Raw genomic sequence first — 17,981 nt, 5'->3', positions numbered from 1 at the left:
CCATGACAATCATCAGTATTTTGATCAGCTATTGTACAAAGCCAAACGCGCATGATCTTATTCCATGCCCGCAGAGTCTACTGTACACCTGATGTAAAACACAAAAGAAAAAGTAAGTACATAGATACGAGCGAGCAGTCAGATCGTGCATCGTAATCATGGAGTTATTTTGCAATTTGTCCAATCAAATCAAGTTGGCAGAAAATGCCCTGACGTCGTATTGCTTACTATCTCCACACCGCCAGTAGCTATAATTAGCTACTAAGCAATGTGAGTGCGGAACATCTACACTTGTACCTTTCATCCAACCAGAACACTCTGCAATCTCTCCGAAAAACTTCAAGACTTCGAAGTCGGGAGGATAAATTGTCGCCCACGTTACACCACTGGTGATACGATGCTTAGCATTGTATGACTTAAGCATAGCATACGTCAATCTCGGAGCCACCCGTCCGTCTTACACATCATATCTGACATTCGTGCAACTGTGGCAGTTAGTAAAAACAAAAACTTTAGAGTTAAAGATTGGATGCGATGATCTTTATACACCTATAAAAGTAAATACCTCTCTAAGGAGCTGGCAAAACGTGCAAGTTGAATAGGAAATTATTGTGCGGTTTTCATCACTTTACTCCGCACAGATGATATGAGCCGCACGAGAAGATACTATTAGCCTACCCAAGTAATATGTGAGCTATAAAAAGGTCGCTCTGTCCTCTCCTCTGCACCTCCGAATCCCGCCTTTCATTCCGGTCCGTCTACACCTCCGCATAGCTCCCGGACTCATTTCCGTATCCCCTCATTTGCGCCACCAAAATAAAACTCTTCCACGTGAAAAAAAATACCTGCCCTAGGTCTACGGCGAGTTCCCCGGGCCGCCCATTATGTGGCGCAACGTCGAAACATCGTGGCATGAAGCTTCTATACGTCCAAGCACGAGTAAAGCCGAACACGACGCCTTATCACGCATCAAGCTTTCCACTAACAGAAGCGGATCTCAAGTCTTATTCACTGGAAGAATCAGCTAGCGTGGGAGCACGGGAAGAGTAGAGTGGGAAAAATAAAATAAACATATAAGACACTGCCGCCAGACCGACCATTCCCAACATCGCCCGAACATTCCATCTACTGTTCTCCAGCTTCAACAACCAGGCAACCATGCATTTCACCACAACCACCCTCCTCACCCTCCTCGCCGCCGTCAGCGCCGCCTCCTCTGTCCAGAACCTCGACCGCTGGGTGGTAACTATCAGCCACGACTTCGCCGGCGGCGCTGGCTACAGCGAGAAACTGCACGCGGAATTCCACTCCCCTTCCTACGATAAGGCCCTCGTAACCGACTGCAAGGCTTCTTATACCTATTTGAAGGGACGTACAACGCCGATTTGCACGTCGGATTCGCTGACGTATGATTATAATAATCATACTCAGGGTACGTTTCCCTTTCTTTCTTCTAATTTTTTTCTTTTCGAAACTGGGTTTGGGAGGGAGGGGTTTAGGGAAGGGAGAATGAAGAAGCTGGTTGGCTAATAAAGTTTGTGAAAAAATAGTTTTCACTATGCGCCAGTGTATCACCAAGCCATCCAAGATGGTGGTGACGGGTGAATCCACGGTCGATATCAAGGTGAATGGTGGGAAGGATCTGAGGCCTTATACTGGTACATTTACTGTTCCTGTTACGCATGGGAAACTGGAAAATAATTGGATCGCATAATCTGACGCGAAGCGGGCGGCGAGTGGGAGAGGTGAGGGGGACAGGGAAGAAAGGTGGGTGAATGTGCAATGAATTAGTGAGATAGATGTATATACGTTGAAGATATATGTATTCTTTTGAAATAAAACACGTTGCACCTTTTAAGAAGTTCCATGATTAGATGTCGCCCCTGTACTTCGCACCCGCACCACCAAATGTGCCGTGGAATCCGAAGCTCATAGGACCATTCATGTCCGCTCGACCCAAGACGCTCAAATCCTTTGCACTGAGGACAAGAAGGTAGCTCTTCTCCTTATATCCATCAAGCACTACACTCAACAGAATACCGTCGTCTTCCTCGGTACCTTCTGGATCAGCAATGAAAATCGGCTCGCCGGGCGTGTGACCGTCTACCTCCCAGAATATGGACTTCATTGTGTGGTTGTCGAATTTGACGATGCCGTCGAAGAAAGTCGATCGGAGACGGTCGGCGCAGCCGTAGGTGTAGCGGTGAGGACGAAGGAGGTAGGCTGGGTTGATGGTGCCGAGTTCCATAGAGTTGAACTTCTCCGCTTTGAACACGAGTTCGGCGGGCAGGGGCGTTGTAGGAGGCAAACCGGCGTCGACGCTGGGGAGACGGAATCGCGTCTGCATGGGGAGACAAGACATGCGCTTCTCACCATTGAATTCCGGTGTGTCGATGGAGGAGATGATGTTATCATAGTAGAAGCGCTTTACAACGTCGAGGTTCTCGAACATGCTCAGTTCGACGACGACATCGGTCTTGCTCTTATCAGATTCAGATGGCTCCTCCCAGGCATTGATGCTGTGGAAGCAGAAGAACGGGTCGCTCTCAAAGGTTGCAACCAGACCCTTGTCTGATTTGCAGTCGACGACATACCAGCAGGCTTTTGAGTTGGGATCAAAAGGAGCAATGGCGTCGACAATGTTCTTGTGCCACAGTAGCCCAATGCCGTTCCATGTGATGTGGGAGTTCCAGACGCAGACAATGACATAGCTCTCTGACAGGAAGATAGAGTGAATGTATGCTGGCGTGCCGGGGAAAGTCGCAAGAATCTCTGTTTCTCCTGTGGCCGCTGATACGCGGAAGACGCGGTAAGTACAGCCAAGAGCGCCAAACTCAAGATTGAAGTTGTACATGTCGCCCGTATCGGGGTCGGACTTTGCATGCGCGGCAGAGAATGGGCCTTTGAGATCTGGGTGAAGGGCGGATTGGCGAGCATACCCCTTTGGCTCCAAAGTCTCGGGATCAATCAACTTGAGAGCGCTAGAATCCGTCTTCGCACACAGCGTCTTGATGCCGCTGGTATGATTGCTGGTCTCGAGTGGCTTGCCACGGGCAACCTTTTCGCTTCCAGGCATGTTGATGGATAGAGTGACTCCAACGTTCTTCTCGTTCTTCAACTTGGGTACGAATATGCTCATGACCTTTTGGAAGAAGCTCTCACAGGGATCGCGCTTCGCACCGAATGTCGCAGTCTCAAGCTTTCCAGTTTTGCGAACCATGTTGATGTACTCGTCTACAGTACGCCTGGATCGATAGGTAACTTTGGGAGTACTGCTGTCGTTCGGGAAGTCGATCTGGAAGCGGTGAACGCAGGAGAAGCCGTCGAACCAATGTCTTGCTGCCCAGATTTTGCCATCGTCTGTCTTCGCCTTGAAGCCCAGAGGTCCTGTCCGGTAAAGGACACCTGCAGCATATCGTGGGATATTACCGTGTACGGTGAGTTCAACGGGCTCGTGCTCTTGATAATCCGTGTCGAAGCCGGCGGTATTAGGCCAGACATCAGTTGTTGGGACAACCATATTGGGCTATGCGTAGAAAAAGGGTCGAGGTTGACTTGATTGGTAGTAAAAGATTCAAAGTGACTTGATAGATTAGAGTTGAAAAGAAGATAAACGTTGTACTTGAAATGAAGATAGCCCAAGACGTTCACTCTGGATAGTCCGAGGGTAGATGTAGTGGTGAAAGATTGTTTGATGTCTGAATGTCTTCTGTCCATTCATCTGGGGATTGCTCTTATATGTAACGAGCCATATCAGGTGAGCTGTGCCACAGTCTTGTGAAAGTGGGCTCTGCATGGCCCCTCAACGGAGGAGCCGGGATGCCATGACATCTAGCGTGCGTATAGCGTAGTATGGACCGCAGCACGCTCTCAACGTTAAGGTACATACATCTCAGTCAACTTCGTCAGCGCTTGTTTCACCGATTATGAGGATGGCTTGCATCTTGAGATGATGATTGGTGAGGGTTGCGGTTGGCATTCCAATATCGTGACTGTTCTCCACACCCAAGGGATCTCTAGGATATCACATGTATATCACAAATGTCGGTAGTTGGTGGCAAGAATCACTTCTCATCCAAAATGGCATGTAATATTAAACCTCTCGACGTTGCAAATGCGATTCTTGGCGTTGCACTACGGGGCGGGCGGCTGAATTGTGGCTGGTGGCCCGCAGGTTCGGGGGGAAGAAGGAGGAACAAACCTCCGATGCTGTTAGTTTCGGCCGCAAGTCCATGTAACGGTCGGCCACTGTTACCAGAATGCCATTCTTTCCGAGCCCCTAGGCTGTATTGGGCGAATGCGGGGCGCAGGCCTGGCATGTCTTTTGCTCAGTTGTGTAAAATGTGCCACAGACGAAACAAAAGTTACGGCCGTAAGGAAGAAAGTTCGCCCGATGCTACCAGTGCACAGAATATGGTCATTTAGCAATGGAATTCATCTTTTTTGGTTGTCACAATGAATTCGAAAGAAAGTATAGCCAATACTAGTATCGAAAAAGTAGCAAAGAGCTCGCAAACTATGCTTGATCGATGTGACTGACCTGCGCAATGATGAAGGTTAAGCACTAGTCCAAATGCAGTACTAGCGGACCAAATTCCCGCCGTTGCGAGCGGAAGGGCGCTGTTGCATCATCAACCCCAAACTCCCTTTCACTCAAATGGCCACTCACCAATCTACTCACACGTTTCCTTGACGACTTGTAGCGCAGTGGAAAAAAGCTCCCAGTAAACTGAACTTCGACCAACTTTCTCCATGGAACCTTGAGCCAAGTCGATCCGTCCGGAACGACGTCGCTTCAACACAAATTTCTAAAACCCCAAACTTTGGTCCGCGGACACAGATTAAGGAGACAGCGAACAACCACAAAAATGGGGGCCATACTATCCCTCCCCTTCACCCTGCTCAACTTCCTCCTCCCATTCACGCGCGCTGGCACACCACTATCGCAAGATCTACTACACACAGCCATCCTCTGCGGAACCCTATATTTTGCCCCGCAAATCGGTGAATGGTACAACGCCCGCCAACAAGGCGCCCATCGCACCCCCCCGGACCAGCCAGACGCGCAAGAACCCTCAAATCAACCCACCGACAACAACCTCCCAAACACCAACACACAAGCCGCCCCAGACCCACCCCTAGACGAGCGCCTCATCCTCCAAGACGACGACGACCCGGACACCCACCCCGGCGCCGCCCGCCCACGCGCACCCACCCCACCACCAGCACCGCGCCACCAAGCCCACGTCGAAGACGACGAGCACCGCGACCCCTTCGCCCCCGGCCCCGCCAACCCGCCTCCCCAACAACAACCCGCCCGCGCACCCACGCACCGCACCGTCGGCACCAAAAAAGCCAAATCCCTCGCCCGCAGAGACCAGCAGCGCGCGTACAACGAGTGGCTCCGACAAGAAGCCGAGATCCGACGTAGACAAGAAGATGAGGGCCGCGAGGAGCGCGAAGCCGCACTCGCACTTGAACGCGAGCGCAGGGCGGCGGCTGAGGAAGTGATTCGGGCTAAAGAGCGGGAAGAGCGGGAGGCGCTGAAACGTGAGCGAGAGAGGGAGGCGAAGGAAGAGGCGGAGAGGAGGGAGAGGGTGGTGGGGTATGTGAGGGGGCGAATTGAGGAGGTGGGATGTGTGGATTTAGTCGAGGCAGCATGGAAGGAGGGCAAGGATAGGGTATGGGTTGAGAGATTGGTCAGGGCGTCGGGACTACTGGGCCAGTTGACGACGGAGGGGAAGAGTGTTATGCTGACGGCCAGGGACTGGCTTGTTAGGATTGATCAGACAATCGTGGATAAGGCCTATGCTGAGGCGGAAAGATTCGGTCTGGAACATGGTGGTAAAGTCGGCTTTGAGGAATTCGGCAGTATCCTGGAGAACGTTGTACTGCAGGGCGTAGAGGCGTGAAAAAAAAGGGCAATTGGTAAAAAAAAAACGCAAAAGCGCTGCTCCTTTTTTTTCTTTTCATCGGACCGTTGGCGTTGTTAGGCTCAAAAGTACATGTAACAAAGGGAAGGATAATAATACCCATAGACGAAATTCATGATACAATATTTCTACCATCGTTGGCTACGTCAAAGACTTGTTGTGCACAGCCATATACTATAACAACATACAACACGACCTCCTTCTCTCCGCCAAAGGAAAAAAATCATGTTCCTCTCGGGGGACCTACATCACCCTGCACACAACAAAGTCCAATTGCTTTGAATTTGGTATCGTATTGTCCATTTTTTGTCATGCAACCATGAAAAGAGGAGGTCTTATTTCACCTAGAGAAGCCATGTCATGCATAAGATCCCCCAATCCCGTCCGATCAAAATCCGACCAGAACAGCCATTCGAAAGAACTCCATCCAGAGAGACACCATGCACACACATACACAGAACGCACGCCCTTATCGGTTGGACTTGGCGACACGCTCGAGCTCATCCTTCTTCTTGATGGCGTAAGAGTTGCTGCTTCCCTTGGCAGCGTTGATCAGCTCCTCAGCAAGGCACTCAGCAATGCTCTTGATGTTGCGGAAAGACGCCTCACGGGCACCAATGGTAAGGAGAGAGATACCCTGGTTGACACGGCGGAGAGGAGACACATCGACGGCCTGGCGACGGACGGTACCAGCGGAACCAATACGGGTGGAGTCTTCACGGGGACCGCAGTTGACAATAGCGTCGACGGCGACCTGGATGGGGTTCTGGTCGGTCATGATGTGGATCTGCGATTGTCAGCCATCTTGCACCAACTCTTCTATTCCTTCCCAATATTCCGTTTCTGAATCTTGAAAAGCGGGTAGACGTACGATCTCGAAAGCGTGGGCAACAATGCGCACAGCCATGAGCTTCTTTCCGTTGTTGCGGCCGTTCATCATGAGCGAGTTGGTGAGGCGTTCAATGATGGGGCACTGGGCCTTCCTGAATCGCTTGACGGCATATCGGCCGGCCGAGTGTGAGATGTAGACGGGAGAGCGGATCTGGATGTAGTCGCTGCGGCTTCAGTTAGCCGAAGGTCTCGCAGCGCAATACAAAAAGAATCCAATGCCATCACAATATTCCTTCATGTATGTGTGCGGCGCAAGATCGTGGTAGGGGAAACGTACGTCAATGAGATGTCGCGGACTTCAACCTCCTCGTAGGACCACTGTGAAGTGTTAGATTCGCTTCGTGTTGTAGTTTTCGCATTGTGCCTGCCTTGTTGAACAGCTTCACGCTGCCCTGCTCCTCGGCGACATCCTTGGGAAGGATGTTGATGCCGGTGGGGTTCTCGACCTCGATTTCTCCGTTGTCAGACATGGTTGCGTTTGTCGGTGTGTGAGGGAGAAAGAGGGTTGGGCGTCTTAGTCGTTGTCGCTGAAGTTCGAGCAAGTGTCTACAAGGGAATTTCGCTAGTGTGTGTTCGCCAATGGTGCGCTAGTCGCGCCTTGGCGCTAGACCACCGACCGCCTTTGCATTCTGCCAGAAACCGCTAGCGAGAAAACAGCCGAGTACCAGATGGTGGGATGAATTACCCACGCTACATTATCCACAAACTTGTTCTCATGTTGATTGCACTGTTTAGAGTCGCCTAGCATTATTACCGATACCACACCCTCTATTTCTAGGCCGAGAACTTGCAGCCATCTATCTCACACCAATGTCTAGAACAGTATACACAAACGCAATGTTACAAAGTTGAACAGTATATATCAAAAATTACAATAACTATATTATGTATTCATCATCCGTAAAGCATAACTGTGGTATATAACGCAGTTTTTGCCTACCCAAAACAGACCAAAGAGATGAAGAAACAAAACGCCAAATCAGCCAAATGATGCAGCAGTGGCAGCCCCAACTCCATGCAATGCCGCTAAGCGCAAAGTAAAGCCGCGAACGGGGAAATCAAGTGGTATCACGACTCTCGCTGCGCCTTGGGCAGCACACCAGGCACCAATGTCTCAGAGCGCTCATGATCTGAACAATCATTTTTGTGCCCTTGACACGCTCCGCATCCTTGACACACTCCGTACCCTTGGGATGGGGGCACTGATGTCTCTCCGGTCCTTCACTCCCTCAAACATCTGCTTCATTGGCGTCCCTTGGCCAGCAGCCATGCTCTTAGCGCGGCCGCGTCGTTCACGGATGGCGGCAAGAGCAGCCTCACGGTCAATACCCAGCTTGTTCAATGACAGCTCGCTCAAGGCAGGTGTCTGGGCATCCGCCGCAGCGTGGGCGACCGTCGAGGGTGTCATAGGGCCTCGGCCTGCCTTGAACGCTGGGGTAGCAGGTGAGAAGTGCAGTGGGATGGTGGTTGTAGTAGTAATGGTGCGGGTAAGATAGGGCGTAACGGGAGCGGCAGGCTCGGGTTCTTGAGTTGGTGGGGACGCATCGTCGTCGTCACTGTCCTCAACAGCATCCTCATGAATGTTGATATCTGCTGACTTGCCCTTGCGGCTCTCTCGCACAAAAGCTACACGAGACGCTGGACGAGACTCTGGAAGAGAGACCTGAGCAGGAGGCGGCATGGCTCTCGTCTCAAGGTCCATTGGCGGTGCTTCACTCATCTCCACTACAGGTGATGGCTCGGGCAGGACGGCTGCTAACTGTGCTTTGACGGGGGAAGGCACGGAGCGGAAAGTACCAGTGACTGGTGAGAAAGCAACAACAGTGTCTGGCTCTTGAGCGGGTTGTTCAGCCACAGGCGTGGTAGGACGCTCAGCTTCAACAGACTCTTGCTTCATGACTACATCTTCCATGACGTCGTCTTCGTGGTTGCTAGCTGGAGGTGTAAACGTTGACTTGATCCGCTGCATTTCGGCTTGGAGAGAGTCATCGTGAACGAATTGCTTGCCCCTGGTCTCGGCAATTCGGCATGAGCAGCACTGGAACTGACATTCCATCTTCATGTAGTCAATCTGCTCCTCAGCACGCTCGCGGGCGCGCTTCTCTGCAGCCAGCTCTTGTTGGATGAACCTCAGCTCGACTGCACCCTTCTTCGGCGAGACGTTTTCTTTGTCATCGTCCTGACGAGAGCTGTTGTGTGGCTTGCGTGGGGATCGGACTGGTGAGGCAAATTCGTCGCGTTCGTCATCCTCGGCGGAGGGTAGCGGTATCTGACCCTCGGCAGCAATACGCAAGACCTCTTCCTCTTTGAGACTGGTCTTGAGAGCATCGCGTTCTGCCTCAACCAGGCTCAACTTTTCCTTGAGTGCCTGCAACTCTTCGCTCAGACGAGTGTTGGTGCTTTCAACTTCAACCTGTAAGCTGTAGACATCGTTCTTGTATTTGGTAGCTTCCTCAGTCTTGAATTTGACATCTGATTCAGCCCGTTGCAGATTACGCTGAAGGGTTTGAATCTTTGACTGGAGCTGTGGGATCATAGATGAATGCCGGAGCTTATCGTTGTTCGCCTCGATCCATTGCTTTTTGTAGCTTTTGTATTTGCCTTCGAAGACCCTGCTCTGGTTCTCTGCTTCAATCTGTATAGTGTGAGCTTAATGTAGTCAATCAGACATGCAAGCCAAACTCACCATCTTGTGCTGCATGCCCTTCCATCGCTCTTCATTTTGTTTGAACACAGTCTCCCATTGGTTAATGGCAGCTTTGTTCGCCTTGCGTTCTTTCTCGTAGCGTTCCTTTGTGATGGCAACCTCGAGCGAGCCACTAGCATGCTCAAGTTCGCTCTTCAGCTCTTCAATGCGAATGTCGCGCCGGCTAATGGCCATTTCGTGCTCCTTCTCCTTTTTCGCATGCTCCTTTTCCTTTTTCGCATGCTCCTTTTCAACCTTGGCCAGCTTCTCTGCATTTCTTGCCCTTTCCTTTTCTAGCAATTCCTTGAAGCGTCTGGACGCTTCTCTTGGGTCCTTAACTTCGAGATTCTCAAACATGCCGGTGAGAGCTGTGACGGAGACGTCCGAATCGGTTCGACGGTGGGTGTGTCGTAGCGGTGAGTGCGTGCGGAGTGGCGGTGTTGATGGAGACATGACGGGTGATGCACTTGCAGAGTCGCCATATAGCGACTTCATAGCACCGCCGCGGTCGGGGCTGGCGGGGAACACAGGCATTCCAGGGGAGAAAGCCATTTTGTTTGGTGAGACGGGCAGAGGCGGATCCAGCTGGACCGGGGATTCTTTGAGGCGCGCCAACTTGGCGGTATTGAAGGGTTATGTATGTTTGAGAAGAGAATTCTTTTTTCCGAAAACAAACTCGACGCAAAGTTTGGTGCCCTAAGGAAGATGTGCTGCGCGATAATGTGATGTGTGGTGGTGCGAGCGTAGACGACCGAGTGTAAATAGCACTAGTTGGCCGTCATCCAACGCTACTTCCCTGTACCGTAGCAACCCGCACGGACCACCTCATCTGGCAAACCCCGCGTCATTTGTTCCCTGAATCCCGAACACATATTTACTCTTGGGTACCTGGTGCAGTGTAGACCCTTTTCTCCCCTGATTGAGGATAGGCTACGAAGGCATGATAAAGATAAAGTATTCAATTCTTCGACCAAACAGCTGCAAAGTATGCTGAAGATGCCTATATGAACATACCTGCTTTGGGAACTCATACAATCAGTGTATCACGCCCTAAGTAACTCAAATTCTCTATCACACATTGTACCATTTCGGATGCGATGGTCTGATTTTTGTGTGTCATCTTCGGAAGATGCGAAAATACCCCTCGCCGCAATCCAATCCGCCGACCAGGACATATTGACTTAATTCATCTTAGCCTTGCATGAAAGGATAATCAGATCTACTTATGCAGATCCATGTCAAGACACCACTAGTGCACTCATATTTCCGGTATATTCTAGTCAGCTGCACATTCTTAGATTAAAGTCTTTTTTCCAGATGCTAAGCCTGAGAGAGCGAGATTGCGAAGAGTCGTCGAAACTGATAAGGATACTATTGATAGTGTTTTACAAACAGCGCCCATTTCTACAAATATCAATCTAGTCTACAAAGGACCGGTAGACGCAAACATGATAAAGCAGATCGAAGTATAAAGCAAACTGGAAATTGGATACAGCGCTTGCTCAATGATGACCATGAACAAAGCAACGCGTATGAAAATATCTTGTCGGATACCCTCAGGAAACCAAACGCCCCATGAAGAGAAGCACTTTTTGACCTTTTTTATTTGCAGAGAGAGAAAAAAAACATCTCAATGTGGTGACGGCCGTACTCGAGTCATAATCGTGACGATGATCAAAGTCGATCGAAAAATTAACGGGATAAAAATAGTACGAGTTGCAAGTTCAGACTTCCCAGGGCTGACGCGGACGATGGATGGCTCCGTAGCTCCTTGGCTCGTCCTCTTCCATCAAGCTTTCCATGACAGAGCCGGCATCGGTGTTGGTAAATGTCATTGCATCGTCTCGATCCAGCTTCTTGTGCATGCGGTACACCTGGACCGAAACATACACGACCAGCGACATACCGACTACGAACGCCGAGGCTGCAAAAAAGATGTTTACAGGAGTCGGGTCGCCCTCGAATAGGCTCTTAGTCAATGCATCGATAGCCGTCTGCGAAAGGTTGACGAGTCCAGATGTACAGATAATGGTGCCATATACTCTGCCAAACGTAGCAAAGCCAAAGACCTTTGTAGCGTAGTCTGACATGGCTGAGTAATATAGTGGACGTAGAAAGACGAATAGGACGACATTTACGTAACCAGCCCATAGGGTAGGTATTGAACCAATGATGCCAATGGCAGTGGTCATTACGACAATAAGGAAGAGGACGCCGGCGGTGCTAACGTTGTCAAGCAGAATGCCGAGGAAGGGGGTAGCAACGACTCCGGCAAGTGGGAGCGCAACATCAAAGAAGTTGTTGACTTTCTCAGCCTGTTCGACGGAGCCGAGCATGTACGTGTACTGCTCGCGGATAGTTGCGATGAAGTAGTTCATGCGCACCATCTGGATAATAGTCAGAAGGACGAGCAGAATGAACCAAGGCGTCAGCATTTGGTCTTTGGCAGACTTGTTGTGAAGTGCTCCCCAGACACCAGAGGTCTCTAGGTTCTGCTCCCGCTTTTCTTCTCGAAGTTTGCGCGCAGCTTCGTTGCCAACAAGGTCGTCGAGCTTGCTCAGTCGTTCCTTGCGGCGTTCGCTACGGGCTTTTCGGCGCCTCCACATCTCCTCGTCTGACAACTCGTCGTCCGAGGAGTGCACATCGCGCATAGTATCTCCAGCCTTCTGAACCTTCATCTCAAGTTGTGCCTCAGTTTTGTAGTTCTCGGTCGGCAAGAAGGTAAGTTGGGCAATGGCGATTGCGAGTGGGACAACCAGATATACCAAGAAGAATGTCTCTGGCTTGAAGGTCCTGTCGCTGGCATCGTACATGATTCTGTAGAAGAGAAAGACTGCTGCAGAAGCGTCAAATGCGCCAGTGACGAGTGCAACGATGGAGCCACTGTACTTGGGGAATGCATTAGCAATCTGGAAAGCGGGCAAGAAGACAAATGTGCCCCCCAAGGCAAGGAAGAAATTGCCAATTGTATAGCCTTCAAAGCGCTGGATCTGGGAAGCAAAACTCATTAGAATGCTGCCAGCAGCAAGACACAATGAACCGGTAAGGAAGCAGAGCCTGGGGCCGTAGCGGTCGAGCAGTGTGCCGACTGGCAGGGCAGATATGTTTGCAGTAGTAGAGGCCAACGAAAAGAAGAAGTTCAATCGGAGATCCTGCTCGAAGCATACTTCGACATCATCATCAATTTCTTCGGGAGTGCAGAGGTTGCGGAAAACACCCTCTTTGATGAGAATTGGCTTGAGTGCCGCGAAACCAAAGACGATGCCGCTGGCAAACCAACAGGCGAGGACTGTTGCAATGACCTGTGCTGGAAGCAAAGTTAGTTGATTTAAACATGCATTTACCGTTACTCGAGGTAGCAATACTTACCGACACGTTTCGTAGTGGATACTTTGTAGGGCGTCAGACCTCCCGGCTCCTCGCCCGCGGAAGGCTCGTCGGGGTTGGGAATCACATCGTAACTGATAACCCGCCGAATTGCCTTTCCATGGGGATTGAGGAAGCCGGCACTCGACATGGCACTCTCAAGCGACATACGGCGGTCAGCTGCATCTTGACGGCTATGCTGGCGGTCAATGGGCGGCAGAAACAAATCTACGAGAGCCTCGTCGCGGTCAGTGCCCTCCTGCTGGCCAACATGCTGGATCAATGACATGAGAAGTGGGGAAGAAGACGCCTGTTAGTAGTGATTGGGTATGAAGTTGAAGGGAAAGAAGCACAGCGTCCAGAGGGGAGAGGTCAGTAAAAGATTTGCTTGCGTCGGGTCGTCGGCAGGGTAAACAGAGGGAAGAGGAGCGGGCAGGCGCGGAGTTTAATTGAAGCTCGGCAGACTGACACGCGACCCAAGATCTAGACAGAGCGATAGCGGGGATCACATGGCACATGCGGCTTCATGTCCGGCAGGACGGGGCCGTTGGCCTCGCATGTTGGCGGTGTCGCGGGCGCGAAGTGCGAGCATGTGCATGGTACATAGTGTGTGTTCTGCCGGCATGGGAGTCGACCATGCTTCGCGGGATGTCGCATACTCGCTTGCCAGAAAGGCCGCGAAACGTCCAAAACGGTTACTGTTGTTCGGCGGATGATTGGCTGTGTTCGGCGGTAGCCCTGTCCGCTGCCCCACGCACTTTCGCGCATCTTCCAGCAGGTAACAACCTGGGAGCCACAGCGACACGGCGACACGGCGACACGGCGACGACAGCGCATCACGCCATGTCTTCTTTTTCAAATAATATAAGGCCCATCATTACCACAGTGCTGTGTACACGCGTATCTTGAGGAAGAGGGTGGGTGAACTTGCGTCATAGGCCGCGATCGCCGTGATTCAGCTACCCTACTCGTACACCCTCTATCGCAACCATTACGCAGACGATCCCTGGCCATACACATCCGCATCGAAGTTGGTGGGGAACTGGTCGCGTCCCTCAGCATCACTTCGCACCCACACCGCGACACTCGTGCCAGGACACTTGAACAATCCGTAGCCTTCACTGTCAATCTCCACTTCACCTTGCTCCCATCCAAGCACGTCGGTCCACTTCTCCCCGGCGTGCATCTCGCCAACCGCCATTTTGATCTGCCCTGGCCCCGCATTGCTCATCACACATGCAAGACCCGCCACCTTGTCCCACGTTCCACGACGCACGAACCCAATGCAATTGGCCTCGTTGAAGTAGTCCTCCTGCGCTCCGTATGCAAACAACTTACGCGCCAGGATAAGGTCTGCAAGCTTGCCACCGCACGACGCCGGCGTTTCGTGGGGCTCCGACAGTCCATACAGATCGCCATAGAACGGGCATGGGTATCCTTCTTGTCGGAGCAGAATCAGTGCATATGCAAGCGGCTTGAAGAAGCCCTCAATCTTGGTTTCCATGACCTGTCCGGGTTGCGTGTCGTGGTTAGTGACAACCGTCACAGCATCTATCGGCCGCAGCCCGACTAGTGAATCGTCAAATACTGTCCTTAGATCGGCTGATTCGGTTGTGGATAGCGAGCCAAACTTGTTCAGCAACGGCGAGTCGTAAAGGGAGATTTCGTGATTCATGCCGTCGAGCCATTCGCCCATTTCCTTGACATCGCCCGACCAGAACTCGCCCACAATGAAGATATCGTCTCCGCATTGCTCGCGGAGGTTCTTCATCCATTCGTTCGTAAACCTCGAACTGAAGTGCTGCACAGCATCGAGGCGGAATCCCTTGAGCCCGAGTTCTTTGGTTATCCAGACACCCCAATTCTTCACATCTTCTTGAACTTCAGGGTGCGAGTAGTCAATGTCTGCAAACATCATGTAATCAGCATTGCCGGATTCCGTGTCCACGCTTTGCGACCAGCCTTTGTTGTCACCAAGGATCTTGTAGATGGCCTTCTTCTCGTTGGCCTGGTTGTAGTCGGTTCCGGAAAAGTGCTCCCAGTGGTACTTCATCTTGGAATACTGCTCACCACGTCCTGGGAAGTCGAATCCTAGCCACCCCTCGATTTCGTAGGCATCGGATATCTCCTTTGTCCGATCGTTTTCATCGACTTCCACAACCCGGCACTTCTCCGTCCTATCTGCACCCGCCTTGTGATTCAACACGGCATCCCAGTAAAGGCCAACATTGTGTTCCTTGGCAACTTTGGCGAGCTCTAATAGCTCTTCCTTTGTTCCCCATTTCGTACCTTTGGCGCCTTTCTGATCAAATTCGCCCAGATCGTATAGGTCATAGATGTCGTAGCCCACACCCTTTGGATTGGCGGCTTTGCAACCAGGAGGTAGCCAAATGTTAGTTATACCGATCGCTTTGAGCTTTGGGAGCTGTTCAGCGAGACGCTTCCAGTGCTTGTGATCATCCGGGACATTCCACTCGAAGCCTTGGAACAGTGTACCATTCTCAGGCGTCGGCTTTTGTTCTGTTCAGTGGTGAGCATCGCAGTAGTCCAATCGGAAGAGAAATTATCGCTGGACCTTACTTACCTTCTGAACCCATTGTCAGGGATGCGCTTGTCGGCTTGGGCTTGAGGTGTGCTGTGTTGTACGATTTCCCGATGATCGATAGACAGCGCAATGGTTCAGCTGGGCCAAGGGGCTCAATGTCTGAGTGTGGTTTTCAAGTACACCGGAAAATTCGACAGAGCTATACTTCTCACTCATGTTCTTTACTTTTATACCCACTACGGCTCATAGCGGGCGAATACCCTGTATGGGCCCATAGCTGAGCAGGTTTGTCTGTTGACTCCTTCGGCCGGGCTGGCTATCAAGAATGAGACACGGGCGCTGTGAATGGTCTAAATGCGGGTGGAGACCGTGCTTGTCAACATTCAGCACCAGTGACGTCAGCCTGCACGAAACTGCCATGCCGCGGACTGCCATGAATCATACAACTCAGCTATCGGTGTAGAAATAGATAAGTAGAAGCAAAAAACAACATGGTGCCCTGGACATGTCTCTCAGCTCTATGAAAGTGTTGTGGGTGGAGACTTTAAGACTTTGGGGCAAGATCGTCGCTGCTTGAACAGCCGGAGGGGAAGCCGCCAAAGATACAGACTATGCCGGAACAGGCTAGCGTCTTGTAGCTGCATGCATCCGGGCCACTGTTACTATGTACTTCCATCTCATCTCATCTCATTATTGGTACACAATGACACAATGTGCGACTCGACATTGTGAAGCATGTAGCAAATGCTTGTAATATAATTTGAGATTAAAACTTCTCACTGTTTCTTTGGCTGTACTGTCTATTTGGTGCATTGGTAAGGCACGATATCAGTACCACGGCTGCCTAAAGCCACCTGACTGACAGTAAACATGGAAAGGACACCCGGTGATAAGGCACGTGAGGGGGAGTCCATTGCGAACATCAGTTCTCGCAATACCCCTGAAACTCCTTCCTCTGTACAATCGCAGCCAACAGTCTTCACACCGACGTCGATACCCCAGCAGGACGCGGTCGAACAGAACCACACAAAGCGCAAGGCTCAACACGTCTCTACTACGTCACAGAAGCGCTCCAAAATGGGGCCTTCAGCGATTTTCAACACTGGAAAGGACTCCGCTGAGGCAAGGAGCCAGCTCATCGTTCGCTTCTATGATCCGGATATCAAAGCCAAAGATGCAAAAAATCGCACGCTAGAGGAAATCCTGTCGTGGCCGGATTCTCAGCTTGAGTCTTCACACAACTACATTCAGATGCTATTTCCATTGCCAGAGGGTTCTATGTTCAACTGGGACGCACCTGTCATTGATCTTGCAGTTATGCAAGCATTCCGTTCGCGAAGTGAACTTCGCCATCAGCTGCGCCGAAGCTTTGAGCGTATGCTCAAGTTCTACGGCTTCAGGGTGTCCATGAAACCGGAGAACGAGGGTGACGAGAAAGGCGCTGTTTCTGAAGCTACTCAGGCTGATGCAAATACGGACTCTCCCACCAATGCAGATACTTCTGGTTCAAGGGCCAAAGCAACCTCAAGCGAGTCCATCTTCCCTCCTGGAACGCACAAAAATGGTTCAGTCTCAAATCCGCCACCGTACCACATTATTCGCACCTCCAGCTGGCGTAGACAATTCCAGAACTGGGCTGGCTTGTTTGATCACAATCATCTCCGCCTTACGCGTATCCTCCGCTGCCTTCGTGTGCTGGGTCTCCAGAAGGAATGCGATGCCTTTTTCAAGGCTTTGGAGCATGCGTTCCATAACCCCGAAACTAGGATCAGCGAAAAGTCCATGGGCTTCTGGCGGTTGGCTGTTACGCGCCCATTGCAGTGGGCGCCCGATGGTCAGAAGTGCAAGTGGCTCGAGGCCTGGGAGCAGGAGCAAGAGAATGAAAAGTGATTAGATGAGGGAATGATCATACATGGTAGCGATATTCATAAAGGAAACTCTGTCACGGTCGACGGAAGTCCAAATCAGGTTACATGAAGACGGGTAGATTACAGTATTGACGCGATGCCGTCCAGCGTCGTGTAAGGTAGTACCAGTCAAACTCCACGGCTAGACTTCCCAAGGGTGCTTAGTTGGAGATATCAATTAGAATATATCAATCATTCTTTACTACATTCTCTGTCGCGAACCATTGGTGACGTATGTAAGCCACACGGCTTTGTAAGCCCAGCACCTCGTTAAATCGCCACTTGGCGGCGAAGCGAACAAGTGTTCTTTGGAAGATCCCGACACTTACATATCCTCTGTGATCACTTCAAGCCACTTTGTACGCCACATGTGTATAAACTAATCTAACCTGTCTCTTAAGAAATGCTCCAACAGATATTCAGATATCAGAATCACATGGTGTAGAATTTGCCTCTACAGCTCCACTCAATTCTCAATGCAGACACCTTCCGAAGCAGTCCCAAGCACTGACCTTTAAATTATCGTCATCTTGGAATTTTGACCCGGAGTAGTCGCGTCGTATGAAGCAGATTTAAAGAGGGTCTCAAGAGTCTTTTTCGAGTGGCGGAAGAAGTCTGCGTCATTTCATGGTCATCTGGTCTCCAAACTCCAC

General features: G+C 51.0%; 9 protein-coding genes across 9 annotated transcripts; 3 read left to right on the top strand and 6 right to left on the bottom strand.

The window, feature by feature from the left end:
* Positions 1–1,158: 1,158 nt before the first annotated feature.
* Positions 1,159–1,714, top strand: COCMIDRAFT_26194 (uncharacterized protein; the record flags this gene model as incomplete). The annotated part of the gene is made up of 2 exons (XM_007689621.1): positions 1,159–1,432; positions 1,551–1,714. The coding sequence occupies 2 exons, from the start codon at positions 1,159–1,161 to the stop codon at positions 1,712–1,714; spliced, it is 438 nt and encodes a 145-aa protein (XP_007687811.1).
* Positions 1,715–1,870: 156 nt separating this feature from the next.
* Positions 1,871–3,520, bottom strand: COCMIDRAFT_95017 (uncharacterized protein; the record flags this gene model as incomplete). Its single annotated transcript, XM_007689643.1, has 1 exon — positions 1,871–3,520. The coding sequence occupies one exon, from the start codon at positions 3,518–3,520 to the stop codon at positions 1,871–1,873; it is 1,650 nt and encodes a 549-aa protein (XP_007687833.1).
* Positions 3,521–4,868: 1,348 nt separating this feature from the next.
* On the top strand, positions 4,869–5,912 carry COCMIDRAFT_94921 (uncharacterized protein; the record flags this gene model as incomplete). Its single annotated transcript, XM_007689642.1, has 1 exon — positions 4,869–5,912. The coding sequence occupies one exon, from the start codon at positions 4,869–4,871 to the stop codon at positions 5,910–5,912; it is 1,044 nt and encodes a 347-aa protein (XP_007687832.1).
* A 490-nt stretch (positions 5,913–6,402) lies between these two features.
* On the bottom strand, positions 6,403–7,294 carry COCMIDRAFT_5166 (uncharacterized protein; the record flags this gene model as incomplete). The annotated part of the gene is made up of 4 exons (XM_007689617.1): positions 6,403–6,720; positions 6,805–6,988; positions 7,102–7,142; positions 7,211–7,294. 4 exons carry the CDS (start codon positions 7,292–7,294, stop codon positions 6,403–6,405), a joined length of 627 nt encoding a protein of 208 aa, XP_007687807.1.
* Positions 7,295–7,962: 668 nt separating this feature from the next.
* On the bottom strand, positions 7,963–10,062 carry COCMIDRAFT_94988 (uncharacterized protein; the record flags this gene model as incomplete). Its single annotated transcript, XM_007689641.1, has 2 exons — positions 7,963–9,459; positions 9,511–10,062. 2 exons carry the CDS (start codon positions 10,060–10,062, stop codon positions 7,963–7,965), a joined length of 2,049 nt encoding a protein of 682 aa, XP_007687831.1.
* A 1,172-nt stretch (positions 10,063–11,234) lies between these two features.
* COCMIDRAFT_36633 (uncharacterized protein) lies at positions 11,235–13,165 on the bottom strand (the record flags this gene model as incomplete). Its single annotated transcript, XM_007689626.1, has 2 exons — positions 11,235–12,817; positions 12,880–13,165. The coding sequence occupies 2 exons, from the start codon at positions 13,163–13,165 to the stop codon at positions 11,235–11,237; spliced, it is 1,869 nt and encodes a 622-aa protein (XP_007687816.1).
* A 702-nt stretch (positions 13,166–13,867) lies between these two features.
* COCMIDRAFT_26188 (glycoside hydrolase family 13 protein) lies at positions 13,868–15,473 on the bottom strand (the record flags this gene model as incomplete). Its single annotated transcript, XM_007689620.1, has 2 exons — positions 13,868–15,396; positions 15,461–15,473. 2 exons carry the CDS (start codon positions 15,471–15,473, stop codon positions 13,868–13,870), a joined length of 1,542 nt encoding a protein of 513 aa, XP_007687810.1.
* A 191-nt stretch (positions 15,474–15,664) lies between these two features.
* On the bottom strand, positions 15,665–15,856 carry COCMIDRAFT_94908 (uncharacterized protein; the record flags this gene model as incomplete). Its single annotated transcript, XM_007689640.1, has 1 exon — positions 15,665–15,856. One exon carries the CDS (start codon positions 15,854–15,856, stop codon positions 15,665–15,667), a length of 192 nt encoding a protein of 63 aa, XP_007687830.1.
* Positions 15,857–16,498: 642 nt separating this feature from the next.
* Positions 16,499–17,311, top strand: COCMIDRAFT_94930 (uncharacterized protein; the record flags this gene model as incomplete). The annotated part of the gene is made up of 1 exon (XM_007689639.1): positions 16,499–17,311. The coding sequence occupies one exon, from the start codon at positions 16,499–16,501 to the stop codon at positions 17,309–17,311; it is 813 nt and encodes a 270-aa protein (XP_007687829.1).
* Between the last annotated feature and the right edge of the window lie 670 nt (positions 17,312–17,981).

Source organism: Bipolaris oryzae (genome assembly GCF_000523455.1).
Source record: "Bipolaris oryzae ATCC 44560 unplaced genomic scaffold scaffold_62, whole genome shotgun sequence".
In the NCBI taxonomy this organism is placed as follows: domain Eukaryota; kingdom Fungi; phylum Ascomycota; class Dothideomycetes; order Pleosporales; family Pleosporaceae; genus Bipolaris; species Bipolaris oryzae.
This window is presented reverse-complemented; position numbering and strand designations above follow the sequence as displayed.